This window comes from Petaurus breviceps, unplaced genomic scaffold, assembly GCF_028583685.1.
Source record: "Petaurus breviceps papuanus isolate PSGF00001 unplaced genomic scaffold, PetGlider_PUasm1.0 188, whole genome shotgun sequence".
Taxonomy (NCBI): Eukaryota; Metazoa; Chordata; class Mammalia; order Diprotodontia; family Petauridae; genus Petaurus; species Petaurus breviceps.
In genome coordinates, this window is record NW_027185804.1 from 36,622,597 (window position 1) to 36,647,005 (window position 24,409).

The 24,409-nt window shown below is 47.8% G+C and overlaps 1 protein-coding gene across 2 annotated transcripts in view; it reads left to right on the top strand.

Annotated features, from left to right (window-relative positions):
• Nucleotides 1–24,118, top strand: part of CREB3L1 (cAMP responsive element binding protein 3 like 1) — a 54,318-nt gene extending 30,200 nt beyond the window's left edge. Inside the window, exons 3-12 of one of the 2 annotated variants that reach the window (XM_069091516.1) lie at nucleotides 980–1,182; nucleotides 9,000–9,078; nucleotides 12,080–12,237; nucleotides 12,881–13,030; nucleotides 13,320–13,378; nucleotides 13,776–13,844; nucleotides 15,524–15,623; nucleotides 17,040–17,166; nucleotides 22,151–22,418; nucleotides 22,790–24,118. In XM_069091516.1, the coding sequence (XP_068947617.1) occupies nucleotides 980–1,182; nucleotides 9,000–9,078; nucleotides 12,080–12,237; nucleotides 12,881–13,030; nucleotides 13,320–13,378; nucleotides 13,776–13,844; nucleotides 15,524–15,623; nucleotides 17,040–17,166; nucleotides 22,151–22,418; nucleotides 22,790–22,826 (1,250 nt within the window). In that variant the 3' untranslated portion in view covers nucleotides 22,827–24,118. The remainder of the gene's footprint in view (nucleotides 1–979; nucleotides 1,183–8,999; nucleotides 9,079–12,079; nucleotides 12,238–12,880; nucleotides 13,031–13,319; nucleotides 13,379–13,775; nucleotides 13,845–15,523; nucleotides 15,624–17,039; nucleotides 17,167–22,150; nucleotides 22,419–22,789) is intronic. The other variant, XM_069091517.1, reaches the window with a different exon arrangement.
• Nucleotides 24,119–24,409: the final 291 nt, after the last annotated feature.

The following is a 24,409-nucleotide window of genomic DNA, read 5'->3' on the forward strand; positions in this document are numbered from 1 at the left end:
TGTCATTCTCTTCGACACAGTCCTCCTTCCCACCTTTGGATGCTGGGTGGTTCAGTGGATAGATCACGAGGTCCTGAGTTAGAAAGCTCTGAGTTCAAACCCAGTCTCAGACACTTCAGACTGTGTGACCCTGGGCAAGTCACCTCACCTCTGCTTGCCTCCATTTCCTCATCTGTAAGATGGGGATAATAATAGCACCTATCTCAAAGGGTTGTTGTGCAGTCAAATGAGATAATACCTAGACAGTGTCTGGCATATAATAAGCACTATGTAAATGTTAGCTGTTATCATTATTATTCTCCAAGTGCAAAAATGTGAGATTTGGATCAGAGAAATTCTAAAGTCCCACATGGCTCTCAACTATATGGTCAATAATCTCCTTTTCCCTCTCCGTATCTTGGTTTTCCTTCTCTGTAAAATGGGAGGGTTGAACTAGGTAACCTCTGAGAATCACAGGATCATGGACTTGGAGCTGGAGGGGGTCTCAGGGGTCATCTAGTCTGACCTCCTTATTTTTGCAGATGAGGAAACTGAGGCCAGGGAAGACCAAATGACTTGCCCAAAGTCACACAGATAACTAACAGCTGGGATTTGGACCCAGTCTTCTGGATGCCTTGGGTGGCCGGAGAGAGACAGACAGACAGACAGACAGACAGACAAAAAGACCAGCAGACAGACAGAGACAGAGACAGATAGATAGAGACAGAGAGAGTATAAGCACCCCTCATGTCTGGAGTAAGGGATGCATGGTAGACTATCCCTTACTGTCATGAAGGTGTGATGTCTCAGGATAAAAAACATTATGTAGTAGAAAAAGCACTGAGCCTATAACCATTCTTGAATAGTTGTATGACCTTAAACAAGTCACTTCCACTTCTATGCCTCAGTTTCTCTGTCTGTAAAGGGAAGAAGGGGGTCAGGCAGCATGCTCTCCAAGGTGCCTTTTGGCTCTAAATCCCACCAAACCCTTTCTCCCCAGAGCTGGAGCACGGCGCATGGGCCCTGGGACATAAGCTGTGTGCCATCATGGTGAAACAGGAGCAGAACCCGGGGCCTGAGCTGCCCGGAGACCAGCTGGCAGCCCCCTCCCCTGTTGTGGTCCCAGGCCCAATCAGCACCACCTCCGCCGACATGCCGATGTTTAACCTTGGCCCGCTCTCCCGTCTGCCTGTCCCCCACGAGGTGAGCCCTGGATTCTGGGCATCTTCCCAGGCCCCAGTGCTGGGGGAGAGAGGTATTTGTTTGTGTGTGTGTCCATGGCGGAGGAGGGGAGACAGTGAACTGTGACCTGGCCTGGGTGGGAGGTGGGAGACTGGGGTTCAGGTCCATGCTCCAACACTTGTCTAGCATTCTAGTACTAGGTCATCTAGTATTCCATGATCCTGTGACAAAGCTCCATTTTACAAATGTGGAAACAGAGGCTCAGCTAAAAGAGGATGGAGTTAGGAGGCCACCCCAGACCTCCTGACTTCAAGCCCAGCACTCTCTCCTCCTCAGGGGCCTCATTTTTCCTCTTCTATAAATTGGGAGCTAGGAGTAGACAAGATTGTTCAGGTCCAGCCCAGCTCAAATAGCCTGTGGTTCTTATGAGGAGGGGTGATCTCTAAGGTTTTCTTGATTAGTATCTCAGATTTAGAGCAACCTTAGAAGCCTTCTGGTATAATTCCCTCATTTTACCAAAGAGAAAGCAGGGCCCAGAGAGAAGGAATTTGCCCAGGGTTATACAGGTAGTCAATACCAGAGGTAGGATTCGAACCCAGGTCCTCTGACCTTCCAATTCTGGGCTCTTTCTATTGCCTCTTCTAAGGGCCTTTATGTTCTCTAATTTTCTGATTCTTGAACCTTGGGAAAGTCAACTTCCCTTCTCTGATCCCTGGTTTTCTCATCTGTAAAATGCAGGTGATAATTCTCTCCCATAGGGTTGTTGCGAGGAAAGCGCTTTCTGAACTGTAAAGCACTTTGGAAAAGTGAGCTTTGATTATCGTTGCTGGAGAAAGCAAGCTTCTGTGTGTGCTTTGGGGCAATGGGAAAAAGATCTTGGAAACTGAGAGGAAATGGTCTCTTGGAACACCTTTAGGAGCCCTGAGCTCTGGAAAATGCATCAGAGGCTGAGAAGGCCAGGCAGGGTAATTGAGGACAGTTAGGAAGCGCTTTAAAGGTTGCAGGACAGTTAGTATCCATGACCTCATTTGAGCCTCAAGACAACCCTTCGAGATAGCAGCCATTATCCTCATCCTTATCCCCATTTCACAGATGAGGAACCTGGGGGTGTGGTACAGTGAGCACAGGATTTAGAGTCAAAGGACCTGAGTTCAAATTCCAGCTCTGCCTTTACTTACAGAACCTTGGGCAAGGCACTTCTCCAATCTGGAAGGGACTCAGTTACCTCATCTGCAAAATGTAGGGGTTGGACTTGATGGACTCTGAAGGTCCTGCCCAGGTCTAAATTAATGACCACAGCAAGAGGGACCGGCTCAAGGTCACACGCAGTTCATTCCTGCCCCAGTTGGGATTAGAAACCAAGCCTTCCTGATGCCAAGTCCATCCACCTTGCCATGTTACTACAGGGATTATTATCTCCATTTTTTCAGATGAGAAAACTGAGACTCAGAAAGGTAGCCTGAAATGACCGTGTTCACAGAGCTAAGGGCAGAGGCAGGATCGGAACCCCAGTCTTCCTGACTCTAAGACCAGTAGTACATAGTCTTGAACACAGGAAGACCTGAGATCCAATCCTGTGCCCCTTCGACACTTAATCGTACCATGGCCTGGGGCAAGTCATTACCTAGGGCCTGACTTTTTCAAGTGTAAAATGGGGACAGTAAGAGCACCCACCTCTCAGAACTGCTGCATCAAGCTGCTGAGATACTGGATGAGGCCTAGGCCAGGCTCTCATCCCATTCTGCTCTATACACATACACACACACACACACACACACACACACACACACACACATTCCCAACCTATTTCTCCACATAGGCCTTTTCAAAGTGACTTAGAGGTTAAAGTAATGGGCTTAAAGTCCAAATCTGGTTCATATCCCACAAGCATCCCCAGATTCCATGACCCTGAACAAGTTACTTAATCTTTCTGAGACTCAGCTAACAAGCATTTTTTGTTTCTTTTTTTTTAAAGAATGTTTTTTAATTTTATTTTTCCCCAATTACATGTAAAAACTATTTTTGATACTTGTTTTTTATAATCAACAATCATCTATTAAGCACTAATTGTGAGCCAGCTGGTGCTGAGGCTCAGGTAGGGTGCCGAAGGTAAAGTGTTTGTTACACTCTATAGATATGTCAGTTACTAGGATAGGGTCTTAAATTTAGAAGGGGCCTGACTCACATTAACCCCACTCAATTCCCAGAACAGCCCTATGAGGTAAGCGTAGAAGTAATATTAATTCCATTTTACAGATGAGAAAACAGAGACTCGGAAGGGTGGAATTTTTCTTCCCAGGGTTTTCCCCCCAGGGTCCCTTGTAAGAGATCTCTTGTGGATCATCATTGTGTGGATCAGAATTTTCATAGCTTTCAAGTTGTTTGACTTAACAATGTTGTTACCATGTAAAATGTTCTCCTGGTGCTGCTGCTTTCATCCTGCATCAGTTCATATAAGTCTTCCCTGACTTCTCTGAAACCATCCCCTTCATCATTTCTCACAGCACAATACTATTCCATCATAAATATGCCCAAAGGACTACAAAACTCTGCATACCCTTTGATCCAGCAATAACACTTCTAGGTCTATAGCCCAAAGATATAAAAAAGGGGGGAAAGGACCTATTTGTACAAAATTGTTGATAGCAGCCCTTTTTATAGTGGTTAAGAATTGGAAATCAAAGGGACACCCATCAATTGGGGAATGGGTAAACAAGCTGTGGTATATGATTGTGATGGAATATTAATGTGCTATAAGAAATGAGCAGGATGATTTCATAAAAACCTGTAAAGACTTACATGAACTGCAAGCAGAACCAGGAGTATATTGTACACACCAACAGCAACACTGTGTAGTGGTGAACTGTGAATAACTTAGCTATTCTCAGCAATGCAATGATCTAAGACAATCCTGAAGGACTCATGAGGAAGCATCCTGTGCACCTCCAGAGAAAGAGCTGATATTGTTTGAATACGGACTGGAGCATTCTATTTTTTTTTTATTTTTTTAATTTTTATTTTTTATCAAATGAATTTGTTTATTTACTTTTAGTTTACAACATTCAATTCCACAGTCCCTGGAGTTTCAGATTTTCTCCCCTTTCCTCTCCTCCCTGCCAACCCCATCATGGCGGCAGGCACTTTAATATAGGATCTACAAATATCTTCACATTGATCATTAGTCATGTCGTAAAGAGGGATTATAACTGATGGAATGATCAGTGGGAAAGAGGAAACAAAGCAAAACGAGAAAAAGAAACACAAGTGGTTTGTTTCACTCAGCATTCAGACCCTGCCTCTCTTCCTCTGGATGTGGACATCTCTCTCCATCAGGAGTCTTTTGGAGTTGTCTTATAACCTTGCATTGCTGAGAGGAGCCCGGTCTATTGAAGTTAGTCGTTACACATACGTTGTGTCTCTGATTGTGTACAGATTTCTCCTGGATCTGCTCTTCTCACTAAGCATCAGTTTATATAAGTCTCTCCAGGTTATTTTGAAGTCCGTCTGCTCCTCATTTCTTATCGCACAGTAGTATTCCATTACATTCATATACCACAACTTGTTCAGCCATTCCCCAATCGATGGGCAACCCCTTGATTTCCAATTCTTTGCCACCACAAAAAGAGCCACTATAAATATTTTTGTACATATGGGTCCTCCATCCACTTCTCTTATCTCTTTGGGATATAACCCTAGAAGTGGTATTGCTGGGTCAAAGGGTATGCACTTATTTATAACCCTTTGGGCATAGTTCCAGATTGCTCTCCAGAATGTTTGGATCAGTTCACAACTCCACCAACAATGCATTAGTGTTCCAATTTTTCCACATCCTCTCCAGTATTTATCATTTTCCTGTTTTGTCATCTTAGCCAATCAAGCATTCAGTTTTTCAATTTTTTTCTTTCATTCTTTGCCTTTTATTAAAATCTTCTTGTATATTATGAAATGTTTTACATGATTGCATATTAATAATCTATATGTTGCTACTTACTGTCTAGGGAAGGAAGGGGGGAAGAGAGGGAGGGATGGATAGAATTTGGAACTCAACACTTAAAAAAACACAAATGTTAAAAAATTGTTTTAACCTATAATTGGTGGAAAATAAAATATATTTTAAGATTAAAAATAATATTCCATTATATTCATAGATCCTAACTTGTTTGGCCATTCCTTAATTTATAGGAACCCCCTTAGTTTTCAGTTTTTTGTCACCACAAAAATGAACTGCTACAATTATATATATATACATACATACATATACCAGTCCATTTCCTCTTTCTTTAATCTCCTTGGAGTATAGGCCTATCTCTGGGTCAAAGGATATGCACAGCTTAATGACTTTAAGGACATAGTTCCATACTGCTATCCAGATTGGCTATACCAATTGTGTTTCACCAGGAGAGCATCAATGTTCCTGTTGCTACAAAACTTCTCCAACAGTTATGCCAATCTGGTGGGTATGAGGTGGAACCTTAAGAGTTGAATTAATTTGTATTTCTCTTAATTATTACTGATTTGGAGCATTTTTCATGTAGCTATTGATAGCTTGGATTTTTTCCTTAGAAAATTGCCTGTTTATATCCTTGGACCACTTTTCAAATATGAAATAGCTCCCATTCTTATAGATTTAAATGAGTTCTCAAAATTTGCTGCAAGGAATCCCCCCCCGCATTTATCTACTTCTCTTTTAAATCTAGCTGCATTTGGTTTTGTTTCTTTAAAAAAGTTTTAATTTTATTTGATCAGATTGTCCAGAATGTTTTTAATGCATAAAATTAAATACAGAGGATTATAGAGGAAAGCAATTGTATTGAAATAGTTATCAGGAAACATTTTTTTAAAATCATGCACCTCAGTTTAAGAACCCTTTTATTTTTTCTTTTATTTACTTTATTTTTATTAGTATTTTATTTTTTCCAATTACATGTAAAGACAATTTTTAACATTCATTTTTCATAAAATTTTGAGTTCCAAATTTTCTCCCTTTCTCCTTTCTCTTCTTTTTTATTTAGTATTTTATTCTTCCCCAATTACTTATAAAATTAATTTTTAACATTCATTGTTAAAATTTTGAGAATCTCTTTTCTAAGGTCTCTTCTAGAACGAAGCATTCAACTTTGAATTAATTTAAATTCTGGCTAGATTTAGTGACAGTGCAAAATTAATTGGCTCCATAATTGGAGGAGCTGAGTTCTAAACCCACCTCTGGCACTTACTACCTGTATGACCTTGGGCAATTCATTTCCCTTTTTAGGTCTCAGTTTTCTAATCTGTAAAATGACAGGGGGTGGGGGTGTCCTAAATGGCTTCTGAGATCTCTCTGAATCTTAATCTAAGGACCCAGGGGGATTGTGGATAGATTTCAAGGAGTCTGTAAATTTGGATAGGAAAAACATGACATTTATTTCAATATAATTGGTTTCTCGTGTAATCCTATGTTTTTTATTTTATGCTTTTAAAAATATGATTCTGAGAAGGGATCCCTAGGCTTCACCAGATGGCTGCCCAAATGGGGTGGGCACAAAAAAGATTGAGAACTCCTTCTCTGGTAGAATTCGAACCCAAAATCTTTTCATCCTTTCAGCTCCTTGCTGAAAGTTCAATGTGCACTTTCTGTTATACCCTGCCCTGCCCTGAACTCTTCAAGCAAGGGCTGGATAACCATTCAGTTGTGGTGGGAGCTCCCATTTGGGGACAGGATAGACTAGGTGGTCTCAGAGTTCTCCTCCAACTCAGAAATTCTATGATTCATTAATCCATCTCTGTCACCTGACTGTGTGACCTTGGGTAAGTCACTTCCTAGTTTTCTCTTTCCTCATTTGTCAGCCCGGACCTCTAAGTTCCTCTCAGTACTTCAGCTTCCCTTTCATTGAACACTCGCACCCCAGCTCCTTGCCAGGGACCAGAACTCTCCATAGACCCTCCATAGCTAGCTTCATGCCATGAAAAACTCATAGTATGGCCCTAAAAACTCAAGGCTAATAGTGCTTTTAAAAAAAGAGGACCAGAAGGCAGTGCTTAACCCAGATGGTGAAGGTGGGATTTTACCCATCCTCCCTCTATGCTGGGGACTAGCCTTGATTCCCACTTCAAACAAAGGCATCTCATCATGTCTGAGTCCAACCTCTTGGGGTGCAGACTCGGAGTGGGTGTTCAGCTGCCAAAGAGCTGAGGTCTGCAGGTGGCCCCCAACTTGCCTCTGTTCCCAGGGGCCTACCAAGGAAGTTGCTTTAGATCTGACTAAATTTGAGCCCCCTCTCCATGGTTCCACTCCCTGCTGCTCATTAAACTCAGGCCAGATGGAAAGGAAGACAGGACTCCCAGGCTATGTTTGTGCTGGGACTACCCCCCTTACCCCCCCATCTTCCCCTTCCAACCACCCATCCCCCCTCTTTGGGAAGCCTTCAGATGTGATTTATACAACACCAGGTCTCTTTGTGTCCCGGGCCCCTGGAGAGAAGAGTGGGGAGAAATGAGGGGAAAGAGAGAAGGAGAAAGGCAAAGGGGGAAAGAGAAGGAGAGGAGGAAAGAGGCAGGGAGAGGAGGAGAAGTGAAATAGGGAAAGGGGAGGAGAGAAGGAGTGAGGAGAGAGAAGGAGGAAGGGAGAGGGAGAAAGGGGAAAAGGAAGGAGAGAGGAAGAGAGATAAAAAAGAAGGCAGGGGAGGGGTAAATGAGGCAGGGGAGAAGGGAGAAAGAAAAGGGGAGGAGGAGGTAAGAAGAAAGGAATGGAGGGGAGGGAGGAGGGAGAGAAAGAAGAGGAGGGAGGAGGAAAGAGAAGGGGAAGAGTGGGGAGGGAGGAGAGAGGAAAAGGGGGAAAGTCGAGAAGAGGAAGGGCAGAAGAGGGGGAGTTAGAGAGACAGAGTGGGGGGTGGGGCAAAAGGACCAAGGGAGAGGGAGGAGGAAAAAAGGCCAAATAAAGAGGGAGAGGAGGGGGGAAGAAGAGGGGAGAAGGAATGAAAGGGAGATATGAGGAGAAGGAGAAAGGGGAGCAGGGGGGGATTGTGGAGAAAGAAGAAAGGAGAAAGGATGAGGTCAAGGGGCTAGGGAATGGGGGAGAGGAAAGGCAAGGAGAGTGGAGGAGGAGGAGGAAGGAAGAAGAGGGGGGAGGGGGGAAAGGAAGGGAGCTGAGCAGAGAAGAGAAGGGATAAACTGCTCTTCAGTGGACCCTAAGCCCGAGTTTATCAGAACCATCTGTTGGAGGGGCAGGGGAGCCAGCTGCTCGCTTCTAGCCCTGACTGGAGCCCCATCCAAAGAAATGGGAGCTCCCTGCCTCAGCGCCCCGAGAAATGAAGGGTCACTCCGTGGGCCCCCAGACCAGGGTGTATATGGAAGGGAGGGAGGCACGGGGCCATCCCGGCAGCCCTGCAGGCTCTCTGTCGCTCCTCCCATGATCCCCCCAGACGCTGGGCTCCTCTCCTGCTTCCCCAAAGATAAGAACAGGCAGGGTTTGTGAGACTCTCGGGCTGGGGGCAGGGATGAGGAGGCTGTAAGGCCGGCCCTCTCTAGCTCCGTGACTAGGAGCAAGTCACTGGATGTCTGGGAACCTCTGTTTCTTCATCTGTAGAAGACACCTCAGAATTCATGCCAGGGTAAAGGTTAACCCTAACTTCGCAGAGTTACTGTGAGAAAAACACTTTGTGGCCTTGAAAGTGCAAGTGGGAAGAATGCTGTTTATGCCATTTATGTCTGTGTGACCTAGCCTCTCTGGGCCTTTGTTTTCTCATCTGTAAAGTGAGCACTTGAGCTAAGTGATGGAGGCCCCTTGCGCCCATAAATATATGCACACTCCTGAGAGTTTGAAATGGGACCTATTGCTATTATCCTGGTTTCTTTCTCAGGCCCCAGGAGAGATGATACAGACACCTATGATCAAGGCTGAACCCAGGGAGATGAATCATTTCCTTGAAGTGCCTACAGGTAAGGGGGCAGGGGGGCCCAGTTGGCACTGCCTGCAGTCCTGTCGCCCTCAACATTCACCACCCTTCTTTCCCTACAATCCCCCAACATCTGGACAGTGGCTACGGAAAACCACGGTTCACCTGTGCCTGGACTGCTCACCCTCTGGGCCTCGGCTGCTGACAATCCTTTACTTCATTCCTGACTCAGCTTAAGCATCACCCTCTGCTGGAGACCTTTTCTGAGTCCCCCGATGGCCAGCGCCCTCTCCCAAAATTCCCTTCTCTTCAGTTTGTGGCTAGATCTCTGGGCCTGCAGCTAGGAAATTAGTAGCTGTGTGACCCTGGGCGAGTCACTTTACCTCTTCATCTGTAAAATAAGGATAATAATAGTACCTACTTCCCAGGGTGGTTGTAAGGATCAAAGGAAATGATATTTGTAGAGCCCTTAGCACAGTGTCTGGTACATAGTAAACATATGTAAAAGTTAGTGGTGGTGGTGGTGGTGGTGATGGCATAATAAAAGGAAGAGTCAGGATTTGAACCAAAGTCCTCAGAATCACCAGTCAGAACTACCAGGGCTATTTTTTTAAACTGTTCTAAGTCCTTCCTCGAATTTGAAGGGCTCTAGACCATTCTAGACTCTCCCACCCTCTCATCTACCGTTGTTCCATCATTTTTCTATTGTGTCTGACCATCCATGTCCCCATTTGGGGTTTTCTTGGCAGAGATACTGGAGTGGTCTGCCATTTCCTTCTCCAGCTTATTTTACATATGAGGAAACTGAGGCAAACAGGGTGAAGTGATCTGCCCAGGGTCACACTTAGAAAGTGTCTGAGGCAGCATTTGAACTCAGGTCTTCCCGACTCCAGACCCAGTGCTCTGTCCACAGTACTACCTAGCTCCCATTCATCTACTACTTTTCCTCAGTCCACGGATGTCTTTCTACACTATGTCTGTTATTTGTTTAACCATTGAAAGAGTCAGGTGAAAGAATAAGCCAGAGAAAGGTCTTCAAAAACATCCCTCACTCAAAAGAAAATCCTTAGGAGAAGGCATTCCCAGTGGGTGTCTGGGAAAATCCCAGTCCCATCCTGGGTGCCAGCAGCTCAGCTCTGAGCCCTGCTGGGGGTGAGGGAGTGTTTGTTGAATGTTTGTGGGGCTTAGGCTTGATGGCCTGGGGGGTCCTTCTATCTCTAAGACAACGAGCCTTCACAAATGAAGAAACTGGGGCTGACAAAGGAGGACTGGACCGAGGTCACTTCTTCCCTGAGAGTTTAGGAGCCCAGGACTCCCAAAACCAACTCTGCTGCTTGTTTCCCTGGGCACTTGCTAGAGGCTGAGCTCCAGCCCCTGCAGGTGGTAAGTGATAGTGCCAGGATTCACAACCAGTTTTCCCTGTATGGATTTTTGGTATTTCTCATTGAGGAGGCCCTATAATGTTATAATTGGCCAATCAATAAGCATTTACTCATTGTCCACTACATGACAAGAACTGTGCTGAGTGCTGAGACCATCCCTACCAAGGTCACCAAGGTAGTGAGTGGCCTATGACCTGAAAGTCACTGAACTGCATTCTGGGTCTTAAGACAATCAGTGTGATGTCATCTGCAAACAAGGTCAGCTGGAAGACCCTTACATCTTCAGGGAATCACTTGCCCATATGGACCTTGCCCAGGACCTCCTCCATGACAAGGTCCAGCCCCCTTGGCAAGCACACATTTCCCTGTTTTGTGCCTTAACGTCAAAAATTGGAGAGTTGTTCAACAGAGTTGTCTCTGTGGCTACCTTTGTCAAGAAGTCTTGTGTAGCTGTAGCCTTTGCAGGAGAGTCCTGGCCTTGTTGGGGAAGCCCTTAGGGCTGCATTTTGTCCTACCAAAACAGGGCCAGGTCTTGAATCCACTCTCCCTGTTAGTCAGCTGGATGTGAGCTAGCAAAGATGGCATCTTCAAGACATCAGAATCACTTGAGAAAGACAATGGGAAATTCATACAGGAGAAGCAATGGAAAAGGCCTGTTGTCCAGGCTGTGATATGCCCCGGTGGGGTGCCCAGTCCATTGAGTTAGCTCCCCAGTACCCATATTGATTCTATCTCCCCCATAGAATGTAAGTTCCTTGAGGGGAGGCCTGTTACGTTTTGTCTTTATGTCCCTGGTGCTGGATATACACTGGGTCCTGAAGGGGGCTCCTCAGGGTAGGGGCTACATCATGTTTGTAACATCACAGCACACCTAGCATAGAACCCTTAACAAATATTTATTGAGAGTGGATCAGTGTTGAACTTGAGAACAGATTCTCACTGGTGTGAGCAGTTCCAGAGCCATAACTAGGAATTTTTATGCCTGTGATAGGTCCCACACACCTGGAACAAATGGACACAAAACTTGCCTTCATCTGGAGGGGAAGGAGGCAAGGAGCAGGGTGGGGGAGACCTGAATGCTTTGTGTATTTTTTTGGAGGGGTTAAGTGATTTGTCCAAGGTCACACAGCTAGTTTTTGTGTTAAGTGTCTGAGGCTGGATTTGAACTCAGGACCTCCTGAATCCAGGGCTGGTGTTCTATTCACTGTGCCACCTCGCCATCCCAAAAGGGCTTTGTATTTTTTAACTTATTCTTCTTGCTAACTATGAGCTAGGCTCTATTGTTTCGATGCTCCTGAAGACTATGTGAGTGCCCCCTCTAAATTTAGCTCCCCAGGACAAAACTCTGAATGCCCTACCCTAGTTATGTCTCTGGGAAGTTCATTCTCTTAGATAACTGAACCAAACCTTCCTTGAGGTTAGAGTCTCTGGAGCTGGAGTAAGGCCTTTGGTAAAGCTGAGCACGGTCTGTGGTACACTGGCCCTGAGGAGTTCCTTCTGCAGAACAGAGACTTTGGAATGGACAGTCTCCGTGAACTCTTCGAGTTCAAAACCGTAGGATCTTGTGTTTGAGTCGGGGTCAGGATCCCAGTAAGCTGATCCCTACAACTTCAGGGCTGGGAACAGGGTCCCAGTAACCTGGTTTCCCTGGACTCTTTTCAGATGAGTTGGTGCAGATGCCGCCGACGCCCCCCAGCAGCAATGGCAGTGACAGCGATGGTTCCCAGAGTCCCCGATCTCTGCCGCCGTCCAGCCCGGCCCGGCCCACAGCTCGTTCATCTGCAGCCATCTCGTCCTCTCCCCTCCTCACTGCCCCACACGTAAGCGCACAGGCAGTGGGGAGTCCTCCAGGGGAGGAGGAGGGGGCTGCCAACGGGGAACTCAGAGTCTTTGGAGGGGGGAGGTGTTTGAGTTAAGGGGAGAGCTCCAGAAGCCCAAATGGAATGGACGTCTCCTTCCTCTTCCTTTCCTGCTGGATCATTATGTTCCCAAAATGAAAAAGTAGCTCTGGAATGAGAGGACTTGGGTTCCAATCCCCCCTCTGCTACTTCCTTCCTCAGGCCAGTCAATTACCATCCCTGGGCCTAGTTTTCCAAGCGTGTGGATTGGGGGTTCCCTAGGCGGCTTCTGACGCTCCTTCTCGTTCAGAGCTGGGATCCTCAGAGCTTGGGGCTGCGGGGAGGGGCATGCACTGGAGGTCAGGGGGCACATCTGAGCCATCCCTTGTGATATCTGGAGCATGGTGGGGGATGGGGTGAGGCAAGAGCAGGGATCTCTGATGGACAAGCCAAGGATGGTCCCGCCCAAGGAATGCGCCCTTCCCCATCCTCCAAGATGGGGTCAATGGACAGCGCTAAAGCATGAGCCTCGTCCTTGAATATGAGCCTGGTTTGGACTTTCAAAGGCAAGGGCAGCCTTCTCTAAGGTCCTTCTCCACATCCCCCTCAAATCTGTGTCCTCCAGAAGCTCCAGGGAACTTCCGGGCCACTGCTTCTGACGGAGGAAGAGAAACGTACTTTGATTGCAGAGGGCTACCCCATCCCCACCAAACTCCCCCTCACCAAAGCTGAGGAGAAGGCCTTAAAGAGGGTCCGAAGGAAAATCAAGAATAAGGTATGTGGTGACTTCAGGTCCACCTTCGGGAGGAGGAAGAGCACCCCCCAGGGACAGTCCTCACGGAATTCCTGCTCTGACACTTACTTCCTAGGTGACCCTGGGCCTCAGTTTCCTCATCTGTAAAATGAGAGTGTTGGATACAGTGGCCTCTAAGATCCTATGAACCCTGACCAGCCTTCAGGCTGGGGGCTGCCCCTAGGGGTGCTGCATGGAAGTGGGGGGCTAAGGAGTATCTAGGGCAGCAGCATTCCCCACCCTCACCCCCTTGTGGGTCCTTTCCTATCAGATATCTGCTCAGGAGAGTCGCCGGAAGAAGAAGGAATATGTGGAATGTCTAGAGAAGAAGTAAGGGCCTGAGTTTCTTTTTATTCCTTTTCATTTTTCAACAAGGAGGGAGATGAGAAGTAAAGACAATAGATTTTTGTTCATTGAAAAATACTATTGCTGGTTTTTTAAAGAAATAAGGGCCCGTTGGAAAGGGAATTCCTCCCTGCTGGGGCTGTGTGCTCTTACACAGGGCCACCAGAGGTCAGAGGTGGGGTCCTGGGAAGTCTGGGAGGGATAGAGAAAGAAGGAGCCAGGATGATAAGGGGAAGGAAGGGAAACCTAGTGGAAGGGGGCCTCCAGGGGAGAGAAGAGCAGGGATGGGTGGCCCCAGGGGGGCAGCAGCCATGGCCCCAGTGGGGTTCTCCCCTCCCTCTCCCCCCCAACTCTGAACCTGGTGTCCACTTGACCCCAACAGAGTAGAGACATTCACATCAGAGAATAATGAGCTCTGGAAGAAGGTGGAAACCCTGGAAAATGCCAACAGGTAAGCAGTGCCCCTACCCGGCCTTGGCCCCGGCGCCACTGTGACTCCTCAGGCTGGGTCTGACTTGGTCACAGCCTTCAGTGGGGGGCACACATCGTGGCGCTGAGTTCCTTAGGAGGCAGTGTGGAACAGTGGGTAGATCATTGGGCTTGGAGCCTGCAAGACCTGTTCAAATCCTGTTGGTAGAGTAGTTGGACAAGCTTCTTCCTAACCTTCCGTCTCCTCAGCAGTAAAATGGGGACGATAATGGCACCTTTGTTGTTGTCCAGTCATTTTCCAGTTGGATCCACCTCTTTGTGACTCCATTTGGGGTTTTCTTGGCAGAGATACTGGAGTGGTTTACCATTTCCTTCTCTAGCTCATTTTACAGATGGGGAAACTGAGGCAGACAGGGTTAAGTGACTTGACCACGGTCACGTAGCTAGTGTCTGAGGTCAGACTTGAACTCAGGTCTTTCTGACATATAAGTGTTAGTTATTATTATTAGGTCACCTTGGGACTGGTTAAGTGACAGAGTGGGGAATATGGTAAGACAGTATGAGGAAGCAGAAACAGCAGGGCTGGAACCCTGTCTCCGCCCCCAGGTAGCCATGTGCCCCCTCCTCATCTTGGATGGAATGGGATGGGACGGGGTTCTAAGAGGTCAGCCCCAGGTGCTGCCTTGGCTCAGGAGTCGGGAGCCTGGGGTCTCATCCCTCTCTGCGCTGCCTAGTGGGTGACCCCTCCCCGCTGGGCCTCAGTTTCCCCCTCTGTCCAACAAGGGGCTTGGGCATCCCAGGGTCCTTGGGGGAGTCTGGACCAGGGATGCCAAGGTGTGAGCCTTCCTCTCCCCGTTCTCCCAGAACGGTCAGCTCCACCTTCTGCCAGAGCTGGCACTACTCGGGGGAAGGGGGAAAGAGAGAGGAATACCTGGGGACAGCTCCCACTGTCTGCGTCCTGGAGCCCCAAGCCTGGCTCAGTCCCAGGCAGGGAGCACATTGCTGGAGCTGTGCTGCCACCTGCTGGACACCGGGAATTTCAGCACCACCTGTCCACAGCCAAGCTGGGAAGTGCAGTCTTTCTGCACCAGCTCCTGCCAAGTCACAGATGAGGAAACTGAGGCTCAGGATAGTGATTTGCCCAAGGTTTTTTTGTCCAATCCTTCAGTCATGTTCAGCTCTTCGTGACCCCTTTTGGGGTTTCCTTGGCAGAAATACTGAAGTGGTTTGCTGTTTCCTTCTCCAGTTCATTTTACTGAGGGGAAAATGAGGCAAACAGGGTGAAGTGACTTGCCCAGGGTCACACAGCTAGTTAAGTGTCTGAGTTAGAATTTGAGGTCCAGTCTTCCTGACTCCAGACCCAGGACTCCCTCCATTGAGCCATCTAGCTGATCCTAAGCAACAGTATTTAAACTCAAGTCCTTGGACACAGGCAAGCTACATATGGGATATCCCTGCTATTGATGTCAGGAAGTCCTGAATTCAAATCCTGCCTCAGACAGGAAGGGAGTGGAGGCGGCTGAAGGTCATGCCCCCCGCTGTGAAATTTATAGAAATGTTCTAGGTGGAGACTGAGGAGTTGGACACTGAAGGAGGCAAGGAATAGTTAACCCTTTGAGTCATTGGCTCTGCCTGGGTGCCAGGGTAGGGCGCTGGGCAGGGCCATTCATTCTGGTGACCTCTCGATTGTGCCTTCCTCAGAACCCTGCTCCAGCAGCTCCAGAAGCTCCAGGCCCTGGTGACGGGCAAGCTCTCCAGACCTTACAAGATGGCTGCCACCCAGACGGGGACCTGCATCATGGTGAGTGGGGCCTCCCCCCCTTCTTTATGCTCTTAGGTTCCTACTTCCATTCCTCTGACCAGGGCCAGATTGCTGCCTCCTGGGAGCCAGGGCAGATACCCAAGATGTTGGGGGTGGGGGCTGGGGAAGGAGGTGGGAAGGGAATGTCTCCAAAGATTGATGACAGGTCCAGTGAGGGCACTGGTGGTACCCATCTTCCACTGGGTCAATGCCCCTCCTCCCTCAGGACAGTCCTCGGGTCTCTCTAGGGATTCTCTTTATGGGTGAGGATGGGCAGAATCCACAGTGTTTGTGGGAACCAGGGCAAGGGGACAAGTGACAATCCATCCCTTCCAGAGGTTGGCCCTTCAAATCTTTATTTTATTTATTTCGGGGTTAAGTGACTTGTCCAGGGTCACACAGCTGGTAAGCATCAAATGTCTGAGGCCGGATCTGAACTCATATCCTCCTAACTCTAGGGCTGGTGCTCTATCCACTGTGCCACCTAGCCCCCTTCTTCCTTCAGGTCTTTAAAAGGGGCAAGACAACTTCCAACAAGCTGGCCAAGCGAACCATTCTAAGTCTAGGAAGCTTAATTGCTGTTCCATTCTATCCCATGGAAAAGCTGGAAAATGGATTTATGCACACATACCTCAGGGAGCCACCAGGCAAAGGCTCCCTCACCCACCAGTTAGACCATGCTTTGACCCTACCAGCTTTGACAGCCACCCTTCCCCTGGACCCTGTGGCTAGAATTTAGGATTGTAGATTTAGGCTGGAAGAAACCTTAAAGGACATTGAGTCCAGATCCTTTATCTTACATATGAGGAAACTGAGGCCCACAGAGGTAGAATAAATTAATTGCCCAATGTCATACAACCAGTTAGTTTCTGAGGTAGGATTTGAATTCAGGTCCTCCTGACTCCATTCATTATGCCATCTAGCTGCCCCTTGTCTTCCTGGGAGTCATTTGGGGTAGCAAATATTCCTGCAGGTGTCCTACAACAAAAGTTTTACCTGTTCCCTTCTCCATAGCTGGGATGTAGAATCCAAGGAGCCTGCCAGCTTTGCCTTTTATTACTTGTATGACCTTGGACAAGTCACTTCCTCCCTTTGAATCTGTTTCCTTCTATCTAAAATGAGGGTGGGGAAGAATGCTGGCCTTCTAAATTCATGATCTTCAGAGCGTTTCTCTTCCAATATTTCCCTGCCTGGTGGTCACCCACACAGGCCCCTTGGGTGGTGGCAGGGATAACTTATGTTCCCAGCCCCCCAATATTTTTTTTCTATCAGCTTGGCTCTGAGAGGAAGGATGGATGCCACCCATGTAGCCCCTCATCCCTGGCAGCCCCCCATCTGTCAGGACACACAGCTCTTTCCTCTCCATGATCCCCCAGGGTGCTGGGGGCTGGTCTTCACCTTCTCTCTGGTTTCCAGGTGGTGGCATTGTGCTTTGTGCTGGTGTTGGGCTCCATCATGCCGTGCCTCCCAGAGTTCTCCTCCATGTCCCAGACAGTGAAGGAGGCTCCCCTCCCAGCTGCCAGCGTCTACACAGACAGCCAAAGTGAGTGTCCTGCTTGCCCAGCTCACCCTCAATTTGTCAGGCCAAGTCATGCACCGAAGTGAGGGACATAGGGTCAGTGGGACACAGTGCTCTCCTGGGGGCCAGTCAGAAAGCATTGATTAAACACCTACTATATGCCAAGCTAAGTTCTGGTATACAAAGAGGCAAAAGACAAGTCTGTTCTCAAGGATCTCACAACCCAATAGGGAAAACAATATACAAATAACTGTACACATGAGTTCTAGACTGAGTAAGTTGGAGACTATAAATAGAGAGAAGTTAATAGCATTAAAGGGGATTAGGAAGGCTCCTTCTTGAAGATGGGATACGATGAAATGGGAGAAAAGACCTACATGAAAATAATTATGATACAAGGAAGGGTTAGAAATATTCAGGGAGTGGGAGGGGTCCAGGTAAAGTGCTTTGAGGAATTCGAGGAGGGGGAGATAACATAGGAAAGGCAAGGCTACACAGTAAGTTATGTGAAGAAGATCTAGGGATTCCAGTGGACCACAAATTCAACATGAGTCAACAGTATAGCATAGAGACCAAAATGTGCCCAATGAAACCATAAGCTTCATTAAGTGGTCTGGGCTCCCAAACATGATGTGTCCCTATACTGTGCTCTGCTCAGTCGATCAACAAGTATTTATTAAGGTTGCCTATTTGTCTTGCTCTCTGTTAGGGCTGGGGATACAAGAACAGAGAATAAAACAATCCCAATTTGAAGGGAGTTTGCATTCTATTGGGAAAGACCTGCAATGTACATGTAGAAGTATATACAGTATATGCACATGTTTAAGTGTATATAGTATAAATACAAATGTATACAAAGTGATTCAATTCAAGGTAGCTTGGGAGGGAAGGCGCTAGCAGCTGGGCGACCAGGAAAGATTTTGTGTAGAAGGTGATACCTGAGCTGTGTCTTAAAGGAAGAGGGATTCTGTGAGATACAAGTGAGGAGGAAGGGCATTCTAGGCATTGGGTACTGTCATGGCAAAAGCATGGATGTGATAGATGGATCACTGTGTCTAAGAAGCAGAAAGAAGGCTAGTTGGCCTGATCACAGAGGGAAGGAGGTTGTGGGACATCCAATGGGTTGGGCGAAGCTTGTGAAGGGCTTTCAAAGCTAGACAGAGGAGGCAGTCAGGAGAAGGGAAGTGACCTGGTCAGACACTGGTGCATCGTGTCCAGTTCATTTTAGGAAGGATGTTGATAAGCTGGAGAGCATCCAGAGGGGGCCAGCCAGGACGAGGAAGGGCCTTGAGGATCTGCTGGGGGCAGGGCGGGGTTGGTAACCAGTCTAGAGGAGACTGGAGGTTACAAGAGCTGTCTGCAAGCGCCTGAAGAGTTGGTGAGCAGGGAAAGGGATTAGCTTTGTTCTACTTGGCCCTGGAGGGCAGAGCAAGAAATTACAATATGGTTTTGGGGAATCAGCCTGAAGTGGATGAAAATCAAGCAAGAGACTGAGAAGGAATGAGAAGACAGGTAGGAGGAGATGGTAGAGAGAAGGGTGTATCAAAAAAAGATGATTAACAGTGCCAAAGACTTCAGAGAGGTCAAGAAAGGTAAGGACTTGGGGCAGCTAGGTGGCGCAGTGAGTAAGAGCGCCAGTCCTGGAGTCGGGAGGACCCAGGATCGGTTAGGCCTCATATACTTAACACCCACACAAAAAAACTGGCTGTGTAACCTTGGGCAAGTTACTTAACCCCAATTGCTTAAAAATAAAAAAAAAAAAGATGAGGACTCAGTTGTGTCTTAATTTGGCAATTAAGAGATAATTGTTGTTCAGTTGTGTCTGACTCTTTATGACCCCCATAGACCATACTATCCATGGGATTTTCTTGGCAAAGATACTGGAGTGGTTTGCCATTTCCTTCTCCAGTAGATTAAGGCAAACAGAGGTTAAGTGACTTGCCCAGGATCACATAGCTCTGAGGTAAGATTTGAACTCAGGTCTTCTTGACTCCAGACCCAATATTCTATCCATTGAGCCACCTGCTGTCTCCTAAGAGATCATTAATAACTTTGGAAAGAGAAGTTTGGGTCAGATGATGAGGTTGGAAGCCAGACTGCAAAGAGTTAATAAGAGTTAGAAGAAAGGAAATGAGGGCCTTGATTGTAGATGGCCTTCTCCAGGAGTTCAGCTATAAAAAGGAGAGATATGGGACATAGCTAGCAGAAATGGACAGATTAAATGAAGGGTTTTTGTTTTGTTTTAGGAATGAAGAGACATGGGCATGACCGGGCACCAGGGAAAGAACCAAAAGACAGGGAGAGATTGGAGATTAGTCAGAGACTGGGAATGAAAGGGGGAGGGAAAGAGGATCACTTGTGCATGTAGTCCCTCCACCTCTGTTCAGCCTCAGTTTCCTCATCTGTAAAATAAATATAATAGCACCTACCTCGAAGTGTTGTGGTGAGGATCAGATAAGTAACAAATAAAGTGATTTACAAACCGTAAAACATTCTACAAATAGTTCTCATGATGTCTTAAAGGATTGGAAGGACTTCAGCATCTAGGGAAGTGAGAGAAACAGATTCCAGGTGTGGGGAGTGGGAGTGAAATGAGCAAAGACACAGAGGTGGAGAGGGCAGAATGAGAGCAGGGGTCAGAGAGTAGGCAGTTTGGCTGGAACACTGTCCTTCAAGAAGCACAATAGTGTGAGGTAAGGCTATAGAGGCAGGCTGGAGCCAGACTGTAGAGAGAATACTTATGGTTTCTTGGTTTAAAATACTTAATTCAGTAGTAACTGAGGAGCCACTGCTGGTTTATGAGGAGAGGAGGGACCCAGTGAATGACTTCTGAAGGTACAGTTACTGGGCTTCTCCTAAGCACCACCAATGGATGGGTGCTCTTCTGATCTCAGGCTCAGATCTCCTTTCAGCTTTGGTGAACTCGGAGGTGGAATGAAGAGGAGACTTTGTGTGGGTAGGGGGTGAGGGAATAAGAATCCACCCAGAGGGCATAGGGCATCATCTTGGTACAAACTGCAGTGTGAAACCCAGCAGCCTTAGGAGAAATTGAAGTTGGACTCAGAACTTCCTGGCTGAAAGGGCAACTTGGATTGATTGGAAGTGATATTTGAGTACATGTCTGGACTAAGTAAGGGGAGAGGAACAGGAAAGAAGTCAGATGTGGCCTGATCAGAGAGGGAAAAAGAGAAAGCCTCCAGCAATGTCACAGAAGGCAGGGGAAGGACCTTATTACGTTTGGAGTCAGAAAACCTCAGCTCAATCCCTGCTCTCCCATTCTGCCATGAACTAGAGGTGTGAGCTTGGACTAGCCAGTCATCCCTGAGCCTCAGTTTCCTATCTGTACAGACAGCCCCTTCTGGGGCCACCCCACTCATACATAGAAAATGAGAAAATAATTGTAGACTTCTGAGTTTCGAGAAGGAGGGGTGAGTCAATAATGTCACATGTCACTATGGGGTCAAGGATGATGAGGAAGGAGAGAAGGCCACTGGAGAACCTCAAGAGAGCAGTTTCAGCAGAATGATGGAAGCGGAACCATCTTTAGGGTCAAGGGGTGAGTGGGTGGGAAGGAAGTGGAGACAGCTGAGTAAACTCAAGTGAGAAAAGGAGGTGAGAAATAAAACAACATCAAGGAGTAAGAGGGTCAGGCCAAGTTTGGGGGAAGCAGAAGGGAAAGAAACAGTGAAGAAGGAAGGGCAAAAGATGCCAGAGGGGACAACCCTGAGGAAACTAGAAAATACGACAGGAACACACACACACACACACACACACACACACACACACACACACGCTAAGCCTGGGTTCAAATCCCAGTGTCTGGCTTTGGGAAAGTGTCCTCGATTCCCACACCTCTACGGTCCCTCCCAATGAGATGATCATGTGACACCAAACCAAACCTCTCCAAAAATCCCCGCTGCTCTGCGCCCTCCTCCCACCCCACCCCTGCCCAAGTAAGAGCTCACCTGGGGTTTGGTTCACTGACTTGGAAGGTAACTAGTTCCACTCATGGTCAGACCCAACTGTTAGGAAGTTCTTCCTCATATCAGACTGAAATTTGCCCAAGCCGCTTCCAGCCACCCTGGCCTCTGGGGCCAACTTTGCTAGTGCTTGAAGACAATTATATCTCACCCAAGATGTCTGGGTACAATTGCTTACCTTGGCTTTACACTCTGGAAACATTATGGATTTTGGAATGAGCTGGTTTGAACTCCTGAGAGAAGCAGGAGAAATGTGGGACAAGGGAAAGAGAGGGCCCTTGACTGGGGGGCAGAGGACCTCGGGTTCAAATTCCAGCTCTGTTACTACTGCCTGTATGACCTCAGTTAAGCCACTTAACCTCAGTTTCCTCATCCATAAAATATTGGTCTTAATCTTAATTGTTCAGTCATTTTTCAATTATGTCCCACATTTTGTGACCCTAGTTTTGGAATTTTCTTGACAGAGGTACTGGAGTGGTTTGTCTTTTCCTACTCCAGCTTACTTTACAGATGAGGAAACTGAGGCAAGCAGGGTTAAGTGACTTGCCCAGGGTCACACAGCTACTAAGTGTCTGAGGCTGGATTTGAACTCAGGATCTCCTGACTCTAGGTCTGGCTCTGTTTTCACTGTGCCACCTAGCTAAGGGTCATTTAATTCAACAAACATGCCTTCCAGCTGTGACGTTTTCTGTTCTAGAGGTCCTTCTAGCACCAACATTCGATTTTCTTTTGATAGATTGTTAAGTTCATGAGGGCAGGGGCTGTGTCATTTCGGTCTTTTCATCCCCAGGGCCCCAAAGTAGGTGCATGACCAATGCTTGTTATTTGATTGATTTCCAAGGACCCTACCGGCTCTGACATTCTAGGATTCTGCTGAGAAGGAAGGATAGTACCCCAGTCCCATGCTAGTGAACAGCTCCTTGGTGCCCCAGCTCCCCTGCTCAGCATTGTCCCTTCTCCTCCACCCCCGTCCCATCGTCATTGTCTGTCCTGTAGGTCATTCACTGTATCCTCTTAATGTCCTATAGTGCCATCCCGAAGCCTCCTGTTCTATGATGAGGGGGCCAACTCGCTGGAGGATGGCTACAGCTCCCTGCTGTCTGTGGAGCCTCCGGAGGGCTGGGAGACCAAGCCAGGTACCCCTGAGGAGCAGCAGCCCCCAGATCATCTCTCCCATGGCCACCTGGCCAGCTCCCATGAGGCCACCAAGTACCTGAGCAAGTCCCAGCTAGAGGCCCCGGATGGGAACAACACCCGCCCTGACTTCATCCACCCCAAGGAGCGGTTCCATGAGAGGTTGGTGATTGAGCCCTGGGGTCTTTAGAATGGGATCCACTGCGGGGGGTCCAATAAGAGCTAAGAGCAAGGCCACTGGCTGATTACTCATCGTTTCTCAGGCCATTAAAAACCCATTGTAAGTCAGCTGCTCTGAATACTAGGCAAGCCACTTTGTCTCTATCAGCCTGTTTCCTCATCTGTAAATCGAGCTAATTTTACTTGTATAACTGACCTCAGCGAGCTGTTGTGGAGAAGGTGATTGAAGAGTTATACGGGGTGCCGTTGATAAGCTGTTATTATAATCGTAATTAGCGTCAGGCAAGGGGGCAGTAGGGCCAAGGTCTCTCACTAACCGCCCACTCCCATCCTTTCTTGCTTCTTGCCACCAGAGAGACGCATCCGAACGGCACCACAACGTACTTGTAGCACCCACCAGAGCCCAGGATACAGCCTGGACCCCAAGCCACTCAGAAGAAGGGGAACCTAATTCAACACTCCTGATCTGATCCATATCCCTGCCCACAACTAGCCCCTTCTCTTCCCTGGTGGGTCCTGCCCATCCCAGGCAGGAGATTCTGGAAGGATGGCACTGAGGGCGGGAGCAGGGGAGAGGGAGAAGAGGAGAGAGAAGGGGAGCCCTCCTCTTCTTCCTCTTCCCATCCTGGCCTTGGAACATGTCTCTTTTCCCAGGACCCCCACAGCCTCTCATAGGTGGGGGTCCCCTCACACCCATCACCACTACAATTGAACTGTCCACTAGTGAGGAGCTCTCAGTTTTCTCTCCTCCCTCCATCCCTGGTTCACCCTTGATGTTCCCTCCCTCCTAGACCCAGGGACCCTGTCCTTAGGGCCAGAGGGGATGGGCATAAACTCTCCCTCTGGGGCTGGATTGTACATAGGCACCATCATCACCTTCCCCAGCCCTCCTCCCTCTCCCTTCTCATCCCTGATCCTTCATCTCACGCTCTAGGTAGAAGAGGGTTGGAAAGTGCCCATCCCTCCCATCTCTTAGGCTACTTTCTCTCCCAGGGGAGCTTCCCAAATCCACTGTGGCAGGGAGAAAGGGAGGCCTGCCCAGAGAGTCCTTTGTGGCCTTAGAGATGGAATGGGACAAGGTAGGTCCCTTCCCTCCCACCCCCTGGCAGCCTCTTGGAGAACTCCTGGGCAAAGCTTCTCCCTTGGATAAGGGGGGAGCTTCTCCTAGTACTTCTCTGAGCACCTATGCCCTTCTGTCTCCTCCCCCATTTCTTTCTTTATCATCCCTCCCCACCCCCATGGCCCAAAAAACCACTGCGTCATCAGAGCTCCCTTGTCCCCATCCTCCCAAAGCCAGGACAGGGGTCAGGCCAGGCCCCACTTGCCCCCCCACTACTGTACAGAGACCAAGAGCAGAAATTGTTTGTAAATAATGAACCTTATTTTTTATTACTGCCAAATCCCTAAGATATTGTATTTTAGAAGCCACTCCCCCCCCCATGCCCCATTTCCTCCCCACCCCTTTTTTCCGTTTTGTATTTTATGAAGTTAGTGCGGGCTTAGCTATTCCTCCCTCCCTGGAGGCTGGGGGGAGGGGGACCTGCTCCCCACTCCCCCTTCCCCTGGCCTCCCCATGCTGCCCAACTGCTGGGCTTTTTTAATTGCCTCTCTCCCCACTCCGTCAGCTGAGCACACGCTTTAGAGAAGCAAAATTAAAACAAAAAAAAAAGATTCAGCATCAACCTCTTGTCCACGTGCTTTTCTCCTTTTGGGGTTGTTGGGGGAGAAGGAAAGGGTGGTAGGAAAGGGAATTAGTCCAGCTTTGAGAGGAGGCCCATACACAAGCTGCCTTCAAGGGCCACCCAGGCTTGCTTAATCAACAAATATTTATTAAGCTCCTACTATGTGCTGGGCATATGTGGATACAGGTGAGAATGTACAGGTCCCTTGCCTTAGAAAAGTTTCTAGTTTAGCTTGGAAGTCAATTCAATTCAACAAGCAGTGAATGAGTGAATGAATGAAAGAATGAATGG